Source organism: Dasypus novemcinctus, chromosome 3, assembly GCF_030445035.2.
Source record: "Dasypus novemcinctus isolate mDasNov1 chromosome 3, mDasNov1.1.hap2, whole genome shotgun sequence".
Taxonomy (NCBI): domain Eukaryota; kingdom Metazoa; phylum Chordata; class Mammalia; order Cingulata; family Dasypodidae; genus Dasypus; species Dasypus novemcinctus.
The window spans coordinates 28,360,097-28,378,618 of NC_080675.1; the positions used below are offsets into that span (position 1 = coordinate 28,360,097).

General features: G+C 38.0%; 1 protein-coding gene and 1 long non-coding RNA gene across 3 annotated transcripts; one reads left to right on the forward strand and one right to left on the reverse strand.

Annotated features, from left to right (window-relative positions):
- Positions 1-4,126: 4,126 nt before the first annotated feature.
- LOC131277800 (uncharacterized) lies at positions 4,127-5,491 on the reverse strand. 2 transcript variants are annotated; one of them, XR_009184870.1, is made up of 2 exons: positions 4,429-5,491; positions 4,127-4,277 (listed from the first exon to the last, which is right to left on the reverse strand). It is a non-coding gene; the product is annotated as an uncharacterized lncRNA (long non-coding RNA). The 2 variants fall into 2 exon arrangements; XR_009184871.2 differs by having other exon boundaries at positions 4,127-4,283.
- Positions 4,460-18,130, forward strand: DIO2 (iodothyronine deiodinase 2). Its single transcript, XM_004470896.4, is given in 3 exon segments — positions 4,460-4,681; positions 12,563-13,133; positions 13,136-18,130. Coding segments are annotated over 3 exon segments (816 nt in total). The 3' UTR covers positions 13,159-18,130.
- Positions 18,131-18,522: the final 392 nt, after the last annotated feature.

Below are 18,522 nucleotides of genomic sequence, written 5' to 3' on the forward strand. Positions count from 1 at the left end.
TGAATGGATGGGCCCACAGGGAATTTGGGTGACAGAGGGGTGGTGAAGAAGCCTTCATCATCAGCCACTCCCAGGTACAGCCAGCAGTCACTCCAAGAGGGAAATGCTACAATTTGAGATTCCCTTCTCAGATAACAAAAACACTGTTTTCTGAGGATATGTGTGGTAAATATATCCACAAACTTCAAATCAGCACTCATGGCCTGAGCAAACATTTTTGGATTTATAATGGCATTTGACAAGTTTTCAATAAAGGAAAAATGAAACTCCATTTTAAAATTAGTCGTTGAACAAATTCCTTGAAAGAGAAGGAATAAAAATCTATGAAACTAAACTGCCAGCAAGTCCACAAAATGAGTTGTTAACTCCGCAAAATTCTTTGGATACTTTTTTGCTCTTTCAAATAAGTCGTGGTGGATGCAGTTCTTGAAATTTCCAAGCCTCCTTTCAGGTTATCAAACTTCATTTTCTCAGTCTCAATTTAGGAGTCAAAAGAGTGGACTTAAAGGAAGTCTTGACACTCAGACTTATTTTTCCAACCAGAAGGAGGCAACAGTAGGACATTATGCTCTCTTGCTATGGAAAGAGAAAGTTTTAAAACAGTTTTAAAGTGTTTCTGCCCTTGTGAAAAGGCTCAAAGCATTTTTCTCTAGGCTGCCTCTCTCTGGAATTAAAAACCTGTATATATTATTGTATGGGGAAAATCAATCACCATGCCACACATTGGTTTGCATTTAGCGCACTATAATGTTGGTTGCTAAGAACACCTTTATGACCTAGAAATACATAAGCCTTTTAAATGATCATTTGAAATTTAACCCAGAATTTTGAGTTGGGGCAATATTTAAACAGAAGTGAAATCCCAGATATCCTTTAGAAGGCAAAGTTAGTAGTGTAACCACTTTCAGCACGGTTTTGGTTCTCAGGGAAATCACCAGCACACACAAAACAATTGTGAAGGAAAGAGGTGAGTTGGGGGAAAAGCTCTAATAGCAGCTGTGACTCTCTTGTCTTGAGGAACTGCTTTCTTTCATCGAAGTAATAGGACTACTTGCACTTGGGGCTATTTTTGTCATTCAGTGGGTGTAAACTTACTTGAAGATTAAAGTGTTAAATATTAACAACAATAAGAACAAGGAATTATGGACCACATAAAGAAATAGCCTTGGAGAAGTGTTATTTCTAGTTCAGATGGGTTATCTAGTCCTCAAGTAAAAGAATGGCTCTCAATTTTGCAATTAATTTATTAAAGTATACATAATAGAAGAATCTGAAAAATGACATGGCCAGTTGGCTATGTAGCTATTTCCCCTCCTATTTTTTTTTCCATTAAATTCCCCTAAATAAGCTCTTTTGGCATGCAAACAAGAGGGGGAAAAAAAAAAAGACAAGGCACCAGTACGTTTGCAATTTATACTCTGGATGGAAGTTGAACTTTGCGTTTAAAAAGGAAACTTCTGATTTTCTACCAATATCGTTTGCCATTTCCAAACTTCCTTCCCTTCTTGAGAGCAAATGACAAGTGAAGAAGAGTTGGTTTATAGCTGAACTTCAGAGAAGCATTGGTGTAATTCAAATAGAATGAAATGAATGCTTAGGAAGGGATGAGAATTTTAAGGCTTGGGCTATTAAGTAGAAGTATCCTTTCCTGAGTCCACTTTTCTGTCATTGTTGTCTGGGACTTCATCTGGCAATGCAGCTTTCAGATCTACAATTCTTAAAATGCCAAGTTACCCCTGCCTCTCTGCATCCTTTCTTGTATCCCATAAAGTTATAGAAAAGATTGAGAGAGTGAAAGAAATACATGTATATCATGTGTATGAGGAACATTTCTTTCTAACAAAATATTCTAGTCATACGAAATATATCATTTCTCTATGTGGTTCATGTTTATTTTTCTACGTTCTAAAGTCTTCTCTAAAAATTTAGCCCATGGGATGCAAATCTAAAAAAGCACCATGGGTCAAATTGGTAATGAAAATGAAGGAAATGGGTGAAGTCAAGAGGAAGTCTTGAGGGTTGTGACAGTAGAGATGGTCATGCCTTGGACAATTGTGCAAAGTCACCACATTGTACAATTCCAGGGCACCCATGCAGGTGATAGTGTGTGCGCGTGGTGCCCCCTGGTGTGGAGCAGAGCAGAGGCCCTCTACCTGTCCTGCCTTATCCATTCTTTCAGAACATCCTCATTGAGCTTACTGATTGCCAGATACTGTTGTAAATGCTGGGGAGATAGCAGTGAACAAAGTAGACAAGAATCCCTGGCCTCACAGAACTGCAGGCATCTACATTGCATCCAATTATTTTTTTTTTAAAGGCACAAAAACACTGTGCCAGTCAAACAAAGTATATCTGCAAGCAGGACTTCACCCAGAGGCCCACCAATTAATGACCCTTGCTCAAGGCTTTTAAATTGTTTCTGTGACCTTGGTTTTAGCTACAGGGACAAAATACAGAAAGGTAGTGATCACAGGCTTGCATCCTTTGCTTAGCTCATGCTTAATTCAATGACTGCTTTGTGTACACTGAAAAATCAGTTCATTAATTTTCAATTATAATTTTATACCCCACCCCCCATCCTAGCATTTGTACTTGCCTCTCCTTCCTCCAAAGAAACCTAATTCCTAGAGGTGGACTGCTAGGTAAGTGAGGAAGGAAACAAGAATAAGGCAGGGTCTTGACATTCTGCCAAAACCTTGTCTATCTACACACCTGCCATGGAGATAAGTGTGAATGGGAGAGGGAGCCATTGAGCTACAGTCACTGTGGTAGCTTGAACCGTTCAAAGTCTGCCTTCAACCACCTACAAATTGAATTAAAAATTTTTTGAAGCAAAAAGGAAGTTGCCCTAAAGGATTAGGTCTCTTAGGGGTTATGCTAACAGAAGCAGGAGAAGTACAGAATTCAAAAAGCTCTTTTATAGAGAATTTAGTATTTTGGCATCTTAATACCATTCAATGGAAAGTTTTAATTTTATGTGCATATAGGCAAAATGGAGCTAAAAAAAGGTATCCTGTCACCTAGCTACTTCCACATCTGGAGGGTTGTCTGTTTGTTTGTTTGTTTTTTCTTTTTGCACTGGAAACTTTGGTAATGCTGGGGGGGGGGGGGGGGGGTTGGGGGAGGGAAGGAAGCCTGCAAGAAGCTTTCCAGAAATGCTATAATGATACTCAAATAGTTTAAAAGTTTTCCACCTCACAAACTCAATTTGCATGACTCAAAAATATTTAAAGAAACTAGTCACAAATCTGATGAAGAGACAGAGTCATAGGGTAAAGGTATAAAGAACACATGTAAGCACATCTTTCAAGAAACTGAGCCAAGACCATCTATGATTTTGCTGCTTCATTTTGACCTGCCTTCAAAGATCCTTTCTTTCCAAAACCTCATAAATTAATAGTAGTATTAGTAGTAGTAAGAATAATGATGATGATGATCATCAGAGATATTTACCAAATCAATCTATACGTGATGTTAAATTACTTTTTCCAAAGTTAGGAAGCATTTCTTGAAAGCTATCAAAGGTATTAATTTTTTTTTCCTCTTTAAATCACAAAGCAAAATTCCACTCCCCCCACCCCCACCTTCTTAAAAAAAAAAAGTTGTTGAGTTTTGCTTTGCTATTCACTGCAATCCTGGCCAAAGTAAAGCCCTGTTTCTCAATGACGTCAAGATCTTTACCAAGATTAGGCTTTCATTTCTCTATTGCAGCAATTAGCCAGGGAATGTATAAAAGGCTTCAGGGAGACTCACTGGGCTGCAGAATGAGGCACTTTGCACCACAGACAGATAGCTGGAAGGAGAAGCCAGAGGGAGAGAGGAAAAAGCTTAGTTAGACGCTCCTGGGGAAGGATGAGAGGGAGACAGGCTAGAAGAAGAACTGAAAGTGGGTGTAAAACGGAGTAAAGAAAGAAAAAAAAAAAATACCCTTAAAGCACATCTTTAAAACTCTGGCATTGCGAGAAAGAAACAGGCTACGTTTAAAGAACACTGAGACAATGAAAACTAAAGAAAATTTTGCAATCTGTGCCACCGTCTCATAGGTGCTTGGAAATGAAAGTAGAACTGCCTGTCTTTAACGGACTCAGAGAGGGGTAACTGGATTAGGGACGGACGGGTACGCCAGTTTTTTTCTTTTTTGTTGTTGTTTTTTAATTTTTTTCTTTTAACATCTTAAATCCTGGGGGTGTGGGGGGAAGCAGCAGTTCCGAATTGAATGAATTGATGGGCACACTCCAACTTCTGGGCTGGAAAGACTGCACTTGGTCTTGCCATTTCTGCTTCTTTGAAAGAGAAGACAACTCGGGCTTCCTTTTAATTTAGTTTTTCTCCTTCTCCCCCCACCCCTAGCCTCCCCCCTTGCCTCCCCCACCCCGTCTATTACCACCCCCATTTTAAATAAGAGGGTGAAGGGGAACCAGAGCGCACAAGGGGACTGACTCCTCAGGAGGCAGAGAAGATGGGCATCCTCAGCGTAGACTTGCTGATCACACTGCAAATTCTGCCAGTTTTTTTCTCCAACTGCCTCTTCCTGGCGCTCTATGACTCGGTCATTCTCCTCAAGCACGTGGTGCTGCTGCTGAGCCGCTCCAAGTCCACTCGCGGCGAGTGGCGGCGCATGCTGACCTCAGAGGGACTGCGCTGCGTCTGGAAGAGCTTCCTCCTCGATGCCTACAAACAGGTGAGCGGCGGCGAGCATGCTTCTGCTTAGGTCAGCAGGGGCACGCGCTCCCATGTTTGGGACCGAGGTCATCGGGAGCGATGGGGTGAGGACTGTGGACCCCTATTTGGGGGCCTAGAGGTGATGTTCCAGTGAGTCAGCCCTGCTTACCAGCTCAGCCTGTCACAGAGGTTAAGTTTGAGGGTGATGGAGATTAAGTCATAATGACCCTGTGTGAGCTAATAAGGAGTCTCTAATAAGATCATTAACATCTTACAGTCATCTTGGAGTCGGGCATGTTTGTGCCGGTGAAGTAATTCTGGGGGAAAAAAATGATGGGAGTTGAGTTGGGGTTGCTGCATTTATTCTGCTCTTAGTTGAGACTGGACTGTTGATGTTTTGCTTGATGTGAGTCTATTGGAGGTGCATTAGGACACTGCAAAGCGATAAAAGGAAAAGCTCTCCTCAAAAAACCCTCAGGGAGTTGAGGTTTTAAGAAATGGTCTCAGCAAATGTGAGTTGGTAGAGGTAAGAGTTAATGAAAGCCAAACGGTGTGTGCAGTGTCCTCTACGTTGATACGAATTTGAACCAGGCTCTGTCCTGAGATATTAGATACCACTTGGCCGCAGTTATATCTGAGAACTGGCTGTCAACAATCCAGATGTTGTAAGGCAAACCAAATTTGCTTTTGTTTCTCAAAAGTAAAATAAGTTGTCTTAGAAAGAGTGTATGGGTCTGTGGTCCATCACAGTCACAAGCTGTTGAAACATGTGCCTTGAGCATTGAAGCAGTGGTCTCAAGCACTTCCAGAGGTCCTGTCCCAGGGACGGGGGATAACCAGAGTTGGTGATCTTGGTTTCCAAATGAAGAATGCTGGTGTTCTAGCCTTTATGATGCATAGAGATGGTGGTGGAATGTTCTCAGCTCAGATCTTAAGGAGAATAGAGGAGCACATGCACTGGTCTTTTGTTTGTCAATTGCCCCCTCCCCTCTGGCCCATTTGACTATTGAAGGGCCCTGGGCTTAAGATAAATTAATTCTTCTAGCAAAAGGTGCTATTGAAGCAGAAGATCTGGATTTTCCCTAACAGTACTGGGGAAACTTGCCCAAGATACTAGGGAACAGACTTTGAGAGGTATATGGAAGCCAGGCATTCAATGAAGATGCCCACTATATGCAGCCAACACCCCAGAAACAGGATGGGAAATTCAGAATAAATTGGGGAAGGGACTGGGTCCTCCATAAATAAACACTAGGAAAGTAAATGCTATGCACCAAGAAAGGAAAATAAGTTATTCTAATCACAAAGAATCCAGGGTGAGGATTTTCCACTGAAAATCGATCAAGTGTTCAAGAAGAAAATATCTCATTTAAATCAGGGAAGTTTTATTGCAATGCCTGTTTTTACTGTTAACAGTAACTTGCAGGTGGTTTGCACATGTTATCCTAAAGTTGTGTGAGTGGCAAGAGCTCATATTAGTAAATGGAAATTTCTTTATAAGAATATGGATTGATGCTAAAACTTTCAACAGTAAAAAACCCATTTATATTACATGTGGGGGTGAATGGGAGATGTGAGCTAGGAGATATTGGGAAGATAATTTCAGTTCCACAAATATATGTATTTAAGATTTGTATGCTTTGTTTTGGGAATGGGGGATTTGGAGGTTAGGGTATTGTACACTATTTCACGTATATTATTAATTAGGAGGTCCACCTGCCTCCCATTTACATCTGATTTTGTGTGTGTTGAGAGAACATAGATATGTCAGTGGTTTAATCTCAACATATCGAGTTGTTACTTTTTTTGAAAGATAATTGTCTTTGCCTATGAAAGAAACATCACTTCTTAATAGACTTTTACTTGCATGCATATATATCTTATATAAATGTCATCTCTCAAGTAAAGAATCAGGGCTGTAATGTTACCTACAAATATTAAATGAGGTTGTTTCTCCCCATTAAGTATCTTATTGAAATAAAAAAGGAAAAACAAACAAATGCCTCTTTGGCGATCTTTCTATTTTTTCACTAATGTATAGTATTCCATTGTGTTGCAATATTTTGTTATTCATATTCCTGGAATGGGATGGATGTACATTTTTTTTCTCTTTTTGTATAGTGTATTCCTTTCCCATATTTTTTTGACTCTTTTTTTTTTCTATGAATGACCAAGTTCATGACTGATGATGTTATTATGTTTGCTTTCACTTATTTACATAAGAGCAACCATGAGAAGAACCAACTCAAGTACCCACATATCCAGAGACAAGATTGGATTGAGTATGCAATGAATGGAAACATTGTGAACACAACTTGCCCTGAATTTTGGTCTCCCTCTGTCTCCAAGTATGGCAAGGGTGTTGATGGCTTTGGTGGTATTTGGGGGTCACTCCAAACCTCTGAAACAGGTTGAATCACTTCTCTGAATGTCATCTGTGACACCATCTTTGGGTATAGCCATTTCTGGAGACACACCAGAAGATGTTTGCTTTATACAGCATCACAGTATTTCATAATCTCTTTGCACTATTTTGGTGCTTCAGTCCCCAAAAGCAAAGTTTTCCAAGGAATGAGGGATGTGTGCACATGTGATAAAATTAGACATGTCATTTTTAATTCTCTTTATTGTTGAATATCAGATACTTGGGAAGATATTTAGAGAAAAGAGTGTTAAAGTATTATCCCTGTATTTTGCCTCTATAAGAGGCAAAAAGAGGCAAACAAAAGTAAAATATGAAATAAAAAAACCTTCATTAAAATCTTGAATAGGATTTAAAATTAACTTTATAGAGAAACTTTTAAAGATACTGTGTCTTCAGTTAAAGAGGTTCCATGCATAGTTTTGATTGGAAAAATGTCTACAGAAACACGTGACAGATTCCAAAGTGAACAACAGATATTTGTTATTTAATTTTCCTTAGTTAGTGTCATGCATCTGAACACTGCATCCTTGTGCTGGTGCCTAAAGACTCAAAAATGCAACCAATAAGCAAACTGACCTGTCTGGGAGCCTGGCCCCTACCTAAATGAAGTGTAAAAGTAAACACACACTATAGATGCTGACAAGTAGTTTAGCTTCTGCATGGTTAATATTGCAGTGGCACAGAAAACATATTCATTTGAACATATAATTTTGGTTTTGAAAGGGTCTCTTTAACATTTTCCTCCTCCTCTTTAACCGTAAGCCTTTTGACACTCATTTCTACAATGGAAAATGGCTCTTTTAAAAGAGAAACATTCCCAAAAGAACACAAAAAAGGCCATGGCTAGAGGGTATCTATCACTTGGATAGAACTTTGGGACATGACATGGCTTAGAGCTTATGCTTTCAAGGTACAGATCAAAAAGAGAACAATCAAAAGGGAATTGAGCCCAGAAAAAGGAGTTGGTAGCTTAGTGTTCAACTGATTTATTCTGCCAATCTGAATATAAATGGTTAAATTGCTACTTAATACTTGTTTAGCCATGTTTGTAAAGACATTGATGTAGCCTGGTCATTAGGGCAAAAAATTGAAACTTTCTGATAGTTAATATTAATAAGCCATTTCCAGGACATTGTATAACAGGAAATTCTGCACCCCCCATGCCCCCACAATTTTATCATTTGCTTTACTTTCTGTCATGAGATTAGGTGATGTTTTGTCCAGACGCCTTTCTTAGGCTGTGGAAAAGAATTAAACAAGATTAGTAGTATATGCTCTATTTCCAGCTTCTACTTGATGAATGGTTCTTTCTTTTTGTTTCCTCGCCCTGCATTTCACAGTCCACATGCTAAAGTAGCATTATCCTTTACTCCAGGAACTGAACAATTCAGTAAAAGGAATCCCATTATTTAGAGAATCACATTTATGTTTATGCTACGTAGTTATATTCATCATCATATTTATAAGTATGAATATATATTTTATACTCCTATTATGAATATGGCTATAGAAACATTTGGGCTTGGCCCAAAGATGTGGTCTGTTGTAAAAATGCAACCCCCTTATGTACCTTCTTTGTTGATATTGTGTTGATGTTGATTGCACAGCATGAGAAAGGACAACTCTAAGAGTGCAGATGAGGGAGATAAAAGTCAGTGATGACGATATCACATTTTACGTATGTCCTTTCTGATCCTTGCAAAATAAAGGGACCCTTTGGGAACATCGGAACTTCAAGACCAATTAGTGGAAATGATGCTTCTTGTGTTTGGGCATTAAATACTGGGCAGGGTTCTCTTTAGAGCGGCAAATGCTGGCAGGGAAAGAGGTACCGACCTAATTACTCTTCCGCAAGAGTAAAAAATGCCTTTTGAATGCTTCTTTGGCAAATATGTCTCATTAAGGACAAAAACCAAACACAAACCCTCTAAGAAGGAGAAATTAAGATGATAGGTAACTTGTGGCCAGGAGACTTTCTGTGCCACTGTGGGAAATGAAAACAAAGTTTGGAAGTACCAGGGGATAACTTGTTTTTGTTGAGCTTCTTTCCTGCAGCCTAATGTTATTATGGGACCAACTTTATTTTTTTCATCATTTTGGCTCTTTGTCAAGGAATGCTTTGCTCTTGGGGAAAGCAAAGAATCTTCCATCACTGAAGACAATGGTGATTCTCCCATTCCATCTCTGCAGGATGCATAACAGTGAAAACCAAGAAATTCCCTATTTGAACCTCTGCTCATGTTAGGAATTTAACTTTCATGGTAATCAAATAGGGATATGAGAAAATGAACTGTAATGTTTTTTAATAGATTTTTTTTTTTGGTTTAAAGAAAACCTTCATTTGTAAAATTTCTAGACTTTTTTTTTCTTAGTGCTGTCAAGTTTTTAGATCAGTTTTTAGCAAAGATGGACAAATTTTATGATTAATATATGATGCATATAAAGGAGACTACTGGTCTACTCACACTTGGGCTTATGGATTGTGGGTGTGTGATTTTCCCTCTTAGTTTTTTTAATAGCATTGATCTGACCTATGTATTTTCTCTTATCTAGCCACCCTCATGAACAAGGATTTCCATTTATGACACACTAGTCTACAGTTGCATCCCATAATTGCTCGACAAAATGAAGAGAATTGGCCAAATTTGTTTTATGTACTGACCAACTGAGATAATCAAGAACAAATCAATAGCATTGGGTGTTGGTTATGTCATTATGCTACAAGGAAGGCTTCAAGATCCACATTTCTAAATTATTTGCCTCAGTGACCTCATCCATCATCCACATATGGCTATATTAACTACAGGTCAATGTTATTATTAGTGTAAAAATTTTCACTGACCCCTACTTAGGATTATAAAAACTAGCATTCATTCAATAATTCATTCAACAAAGTTTTAAAAAATATTTCCCAGCTTAACAAAATATATGCCCCCCCCCCAAAAAAAAAAAAACTCATGTGTTTGCTAAATTCTCCTGTTTTAATCTTAGAGTGACAAGGTGGGCTTGTCCTAAATTTTCTAAGGCAAAATGTCGGTAATTTGGAAAGAATTCTGTTGCTGACCCATAGGTTGTCATTAGAAGAAAAAGGTGCTTCAACTTTCCAAGAAAATTATGGACAGGTAATAAGAGAGTCAACTATGACTTAAAGCATCAGATTTGATTATTCATTTTAATGAATCAGGAATAATGTAAGGATCAACAGTTCTGCTCAGGTGAGTGTCAGGGAGTCAGAGACCCATTTAACAAGAACACACAATTGTTTTTAGTTCCCAAAAATTATTGTAAAAATCAAATGGATGTTTTTACCTACTGAGAACCTGTAAGTCTATAGACCACAGATTATTTTTCTCCTGTGTGCAGGTTGCTTACTTACCATGAAGCTGCTGTAACACCTAGTAGTTCGGACTCATTTATGATCAGTTTTCAAGTCTTAATATCACAGGAGGCTGAAGAAGGCAACACAACAATATTGTTAAAAAGTAGCCCTTCTAGATCATTATTGCTGTTTTAAGTAAGATCTCAAGAGAAAGTGATGGTAATGTCACCCACCACCTACATCTCCTAACCAACTAGATCTGTAAAATATATGTCTTTAAACATTAGGTATATTATAATACCTCAAAGACTAGGGCAGCTCATATTAAAATAATCCAGTTAAAAGTGGCTTATTTATTTCTCCACTTGGTGTCACTTACAAATTTATAACAGTAAAATAATTTTCTTCCTGGTGGTGACAAAACAAATGTACTCACTTCAATAACATAAACAGCATCCTTTTCTAAGAAGATACGTATTGCCTAAAAAACAAAACAAAACAAAAAACCTAACAGTGCTTGTTTCAGATATGCCCTGCTAAATGTATTTCAGAAGGGAGAAAGGACTTTCTTCAATTCTTTCCCTACAGTTAAAATTAGTTATACATTAACATTAGATAGAAGCTGCTAAATAAAAGCCCTTGAGAGTATTATATCAGTTTGTTCAATCTTAACATTCACTTCTCAGTGACTTCAGTTAACAGCAGTGTTATATGTGGCTGTATTTATATGAGGAAAATGAGTCAATCCAATCTGAGGTGTTTTGCGATATTAAGGATATTGTGTAAAAATCACTTGTACTGTCTCTAAGTTGTCTAAGTTATTGGCTTTGATTAAACCATTCTAGGGGAAGAGCCAACTGTGTTAATTCAAACCGAAGTAATTGTCTCTTTTATGTTGCCTGCTTTTTAGTATCGGCTTACAGATCAAATTCAAATGCCCACAAACTTTCCTTCAGTTTGTGTTCAACTATTGAAACCATGTGCAAAGGAGGAGCATAGAACAAGTTTCTTCTACAGCTTTCTGCCTGAATGTTTAAGAATTCAGAGGAGTCTTGAACTTAGAAATTACAAGTTATTAATAAAATGTATGACCAAAAAAAAAAAAAAATACAACAAAACTGGTTTGTGACTTTCAGGTAAAAAGAGGGAAACAAAAGACACATGGAAAATGAGAAATTAATTGAAAGTAGAATTCTGGAATAACTGTATATTTTTGTCTGTGTGTTACTTATTTATGTGTTTACTTATATACATATTTAATTTAATGGAAATGGGGAGGTTCTAATGATAGGAACCACCAATGTAAACAGTAGCAGCAGAAATCTCCAGGGAGAACACAGTACTACTGAAGAGACAAATCCCCTTTCAGGACATTTTTCTTCTTTTTTTAAACATGAATTGTCCAGGGAAGATGGTGTTCTGTTTCACACAATAGGGTGGCATCTAATAATGACAACCTATACCCATAGAGCTTTTTTTCCCAATCTCCCATGGATTTCATGAGGAAGATAGGCAGTAGTATAGCCATTTAATAGATAGGAAGGCTGAAGCTTCGAGAAGCGTACAAGAGAATAGCCCTTTTTGTAAATGGTGGACCCCAGGTTTTCTAGCTCTGGCAAGGAGTAAAGCTCATCAGTATCATTGTGCATTGATTGCAATTAAATGACTTAGCACCAGGCAAGAAAATAAAAGTCCTGTCTGAGTATTTTAGAATTCAGAAGAAAGAATTCAGAAAGAGGCACTCTGTCCCCAAACTCTGATAATTTGTCCTGAAGTACACCATTCATTTTTTTTAACTTTTAAAATTAAGTCAATTAATCATTCATTACATAATGTGTGCTAAACATTGACAGCAAGGTCAGGATAGTAGAGAAAACCAGCCTCAACTTAATTATGAAAGGACTTAACTGCAGTGCCTTTGATGATGAAAATAATTACTTCCAGTGGCTATACTGAATGAAAAGCATCTTTCTTTCCTTTTGAGCCATTCTTTACCTTACCTGTCATGATGCTTCTTTACTCAAATTGATATATGTTTCATGTGCTCTGAAGGAGAACCACAGCTTATTGGAGCCAATTATATTTTTTTAGAGGGAGTTGAAGCAGCAATGTGTTTAATGTAGTATTCTTTCCCTTTCTTTTTTTTTCAATATCAGGTGAAATTGGGTGAAGATGCCCCCAATTCCGGTGTGGTGCATGTCTCTAATCCTGAAGGAGGTGACAATAGTGGAAATAGTGCTCAGGAGAAGACAGAGGATGGAGCAGAGTGCCACCTTCTAGACTTTGCCAGCCCTGAGCGTCCACTGGTGATCAACTTTGGCTCAGCCACTTGACCTCCTTTTACCAGCCAGTTGCCAGCCTTCAGCAAACTGATAGAAGAGTTCTCTTCAGTGGCCGACTTCCTGTTGGTCTACATTGATGAGGCTCATCCTTCAGATGGTTGGGCGGTGCCTGGGGGCTCCTCTTTGTCTTTTGAGGTAAAGAAGCACCGGAACCAGGAAGACCGATGTGCAGCAGTCCACAAGCTTCTGGACCGTTTCTCCTTGCCACCCCAGTGCCATGTTGTGGCTGACCGCATGGACAATAATGCCAACATAGCTTATGGGGTAGCCTTTGAACGTGTGTGCATTGTGCAGAGACAGAAAATTGTTTATTTGGGAGGAAAGGGACCCTTCTGCTACAATCTTCAAGAAGTCCGGCACTGGCTGGAGAAGAATTTCAGCAAGAGATGAAATCTAGATTAGCTGGTTAAAGGTATGATTGTAATAGAGCTTATTATTTTAAAAAATTATGTAAAGGAAAGGAAACTAAGAACTGAAAACATTTCAACTGAGTCCCATTGCCTCACTGAAAGGAATTTATATGTCAGAAGATCAATCCTCTAATATCTCAATATTTCTCTTACCACTCACACAGTATTTGGCTAACTAGTAGCACCATCATTCCCTTCCTAGTGAAAAGTCCTGAGCGAAAGATCCCAAGATGGAGAAGAAGAAATCCTGATTCAGCATGTGCTCATTCTGCCTTAAGAAAGAAGCAATATAACTGATGCATGCTCTGGGACAGAAGAAAAGACTTATCTGAATACTGCTATGTTAGGGAAGCTACTGTCTATTTTAGGATAAAGGGTATTTCCTAAGCTTTATTTAGCATGGATAAGCCCAACTGGAAAATTTTCAAACACTTTGTTCTAATGAGTCCTTAACCCAAGGCCATGTGGTTATGGCCTCAGTGTTTAACGAACTACAGTTTCTGATGTTCTCGTTTCTAGCATGCAGTGCTATATGCCATTCTAAATAGCCCAGAATTCACAGTAGTCACCAAGAATAATCCCTCATCCCTCAATCTGGAGGCTTAGAATGATTACCTGAGGTTTGAGGGGTACTTTCTAGATACATGGGGAAAGAGATAGAAGAGAGTCAACTTGATAAACTAAAAGAGGCAGGAAGGTTTGGAGGTGTCACAGAGTTTTATCTTGAAGCTGTAGAGAGTGGGACCATTTTGTTTGCCACAGAAACATACACAAGGACAGAAAAAGAAGTTTGACTGAAAATATATGGAATACAAATGTGAAAATAATGCACTTATCATATACTCTAATATTGAGAAAGGGGATTGAAAAAAGCATGCCTCTAATATTTATATTTATGAGGGTTTTTTTTTTTAGAAATAGTTACTTCTTGAAACTGTGTATGTGGTGTGAATTAAACCCCATGGTACCTATTAAAGGAAAAACCAGTGGGTATAGTGGTACTGGTCTGTTCCTCCCTATTCTTATAATTATGATGTGGCATCATTCATTCCTGGTCCCAGTCTCTATAGTAATATATTCTCTGAAAGCTGAGATCAAAAGTATTTGCTCACATGTATATACCTTCTCATTTACTATGTGGGACAGGTGCTTTTGCCACTCAGCTACAGTCCCATTTTCCTTCAAAAGGAGGTGAATGAATGACAGGCAGAAGCAACCAAGTCAGAAACAGCTGCACAACAGAGAAAGAGTTTAGTTTGGGACAATTCCCATCAGTAATTCTGGAAGATTTGATATAATTCAATCTAGTATACATGGACTTTGGTAAATGGAATGCCAATGTACATATGAATTTCAATGTGGGTCTTCCTGTGGCTCCATTATCTGAGGTTTCTATAATCTAGTAATCTAAGGTTTCTATAGTACATTAATATAATGCTGTATATATGCCATGTTTCCCTTTAAAATAAATGCACTTGACTTTTACCTGTAAATTATATCTAAAGATAACATTCCCTAATTTTGTACCATAGAATTTTTTCTTGTAAATTTGAGAATGCTATCAAAATCAGTGTGTCTATATTCATAGATATAAAGTTTCTTATGACCATGCTATTACTAATTGAGCCACCAAGTAAAACTAATAGAAAAAGATATCTATAATTTAAAAATATGTTCCTGGAATAGTTGCCTGAAATGAGGAAAAAGAACTGGATGATCAAGAACCAAAAGTAAAACAAACAAACAAAATAACAGTCACACCACTGGTTGGTTTATTGCTAAGATATTAAAGCGCCATTGCAACTGAATTTTTTTACAGCAATATCGAAATTTCTAGTGTTTAAAATTCTTTAAAAAACATTCACAAAGAAACAAAGTGAATTTTGAAAATATGTCTAATGAATTGTTGGCAAGTCATATTGAAAAATAGATTATTTCAGACTCCAAAATTTTTAAACTATACACTCAAGGTTTATCTGTGCCCCCAATTGATTTTTGCCTTCACAATGCTGTTGAGATTTATATGGTACTCTAGAAAAGTAAAATGAAAAATTGGTTACACCCTTAAATGTCGTCCTTAAATTTCCCCTTTGTTCTATATATATGGTAATGGAACAGGATGTCAGAGAAGCTGGTGGGGGGATGATTTTTGAGTAACACAGTGCTAGTTGTCTGGGGAAAAGGGTGGTAGAAAAATCACCCAGTTGTGCTTTTTTTTAAAAGAAAGAGAAGGTTGTGTGTGTGCAGACAATTCCTCTTCCTGGGGATAGTCCAAGTCCAAGGGAGAAATGGAGCAGAGGAAGTAAACACACCAGAAAGTTGACTGAATACTGGAGAGAAAGATATGTTCAATAGGAGAGTTTTCTGGAAGAAAGTGTGTTGAAAGGCCAATGGAGAAAGTAAATTGACAAAACTCAGGAATCCTACAATATGTGGAATGGTTTGGAGTTATCAGGTTATAATAACCTGTATTTCTATAGCTTATTAATCTCAACTTCAATTTATGATTTCCTGTGATGTATCTTTCATCAACTTGTCAAAAACTCATTATTTGAAAGAATCAATATTTAGCTGGTATGTCCAGAAAATTTAGTCAATTGTCAATACTCACCTACCTACCTTGTCGTTTATAAAGCATATTCCTTTGAAGTATTGTAGTTCTTATTTTCACAAGGAAAAAAAAAATGCGTGTGTGTGTATATGTATATATATATAAACTTGAGTGTGTGTATGTATATATATATAAACTTGAGTTTTTCATAGTAACTAAACACCATAGGCTGTGTTTACATGGACCTATCAGTTTAGCTTTTATACAGAATTCACTTGTCTATTATTGAAATGATTTCTAATACATTTTAGATATTATCATAGCATTTGGATTAGTGTTTGAAAGACTTATAGTCTCAGAACTATTCAAAAATTACTTATTTTTATTGCTTAGAAGAGTGGAATAGACAATGACTTTCTTGAATGGAACTGAATGAAATGCCTGACAATAATGAAGTATTTAATATACCTATTAAAATGTAACTGACCTCTGTAGAGGCAGATTGGTAATTCTGTTCTTTGTAAAGCTAAAGTGACAGTCATTTAACTTAATATGACTTATATTCATGTTTGGATCTTTGGTCCTATGTTGTCACATCATTTATAGAATGTGCTACTGATTTTTGGTACTATCAACCTCTAAGTGGCATATTGATTTAGTCAAAGGATCCCCCATTAACCAGAAAATGCACATTTTCTGATCAAGGAGGGAAGAAAAGCCTGTTCTTTTTTATTTTTGCCTGAATGTATTTCACTGTTTGTTCTTTTGAATAAAAATTATGAAATATAGCACGGTCATGTGTGGGGCTGCCTCACAGCCTAGTGTACCAGAGAGGCAGGTTTAAGACTATCTATGCCTTTGGGGAAATCCGCGGGTGGATCCAAGGTACTTTTGGCACGTCCTGTGTGCTGTGTTCACAGCAAGCGGGAAACATTTACAGGACTTCCCATTCTGTTAATCACAGGAGGGTGAGCTTGGGCAATCTTCCCACCTGATCTCTGACTGGTGGTTGGAAAATAAGCTTAGTTAGAATCACAAAGCCATTGTAAAGTGGAAAACGGAGACGCCTACTTCTGTCCCATTGAAGGGTTAATGAGAAATTTTTACTGTGTTTAAAGCATCTCAGAAAGTGACTACTGTGATGTCTTTAAATCACCAGTGGGGATCGACTGTGTGGCTTTTAATTCCAGGAGCATTAAAAAAAAAATTGATATCACCAAAAATCAGAGCTAACATACTTTTGGTTACATTGCAACCTCCTCCCCACTTCTCTTTACCTTAAAAATAGAAGTCAGACCAAGTTGTCAGCTGTATGTCCAGAATGGGACGTAAGTAATCAACCTCTGCTCAGTGATTGACACTCTTGATAGTGTCCTGAAGCTGCTTTTATGAAAGAAGCGGGCAGAGACTGGGATGGGCAGGAAATTGCTTACAGGGGAAGCACCTAGAGACCCTGGTCTACTGATTTGGGAAGTTCAGGGAAAAAAAAAATTCTCACTACTGGAGGAAGACTGCTGAGTACAGCTGAGTGACTTTAGGATGAGCAAAGCACTGGGCCATTTCCTAATGCCCTAGATTCCTGAGAGGGCCAGAAGCAAGGTCTCAGATTTAACAGACTCAGTTCTGTTCCAAGGTGAATCTGAACCAATAGAAAGAAAACATGTACAGATATCCAAACAAGACTGCTCATGCAAGTTGGGGCTTGCTGCCCACTTCTGGCAGCAGCTCGAGAGCTCCAAGGGAGTTTATTTAATATTTACTGAGGAGATTTCGAAGACCCAGATGTTTAATGAAGTCACTAGTTTGGCTCAACTCTTCCATCCCCCCACCAAAAAAATAAAAAAACAAACCAGACAGGTAAACACATAAATGAAAGAAGCCCACAGAAAGGGGGAAATAAATAAAATACTCTCTGCACTTCTCCAGACCATGTCACTAGTTGGTGTGGTTTTTATGTGTGTTAGGATCGTATGAGTATCCAATACTTTATAACCAAAGCAATTAAAAGATATTGGTAGGGAATGTTGGCCAGTTGTGTTTAGTTTTGCACCACATAATCACCGGACTCTATCGCTAGCCCAAGTAATCGGGCGCCCGAATGGGGAGACTGGGAAGTTCAGAGGGTACCAGTGTGCCAATGATAACTACTGACGAAAGAGGCATCGACTCAGTTAGTGGTTGGATGTAGCCACATTAGTTTGCCTCTCCTCATCTTAGTCTCCCTAACAAGGAGAATATTCGGGATCTGATGCTATGAGTACTGGGGTAATGTGGTTAGAATGCATGTGTGTATCTGCTTCTCAGTTGCAAAAACAAATGTTTGGAGAGTTATCAGTAGAAAGTGTTATATTGGTGCTGAGTGGTATGTGTGCTTTTACAATTTGTTCTTGTATTTTAATAAACTTTGAGTTAAAGAATAAAGTTACTGTGTTTCTCTTCATTTTTACCTCTCTCTATAGACCTTGCCTCCAGCTAGAACACATTGGTGGTTGAGAAGGGAAAGAGAATCCATCATTCTAATATTTTTTCCTTGGTACTCGTGGGGAAAATAGCCAGTGATGCCAGGTTATTTTGATCTCATGTGGAGTGTCAGAGTCTTCAAGGAAATCAAGGCAAGAAAATTAAAGTCTTCTGTTACTTTCCAAATTCATGAACAAATAGCTCACAGAATTCATGGGAAAGGGCCTGCTCAAGAGAATGTGGAGCAAACTTTGACTTTGTTAGATTTACATTCCAGGTTTTCTAAGTGCAATAAATAAACTTTCCAAGATGTTGTTTAAAGCAGTAGAGAGTGGTGTGTGTGTATGTGTTTG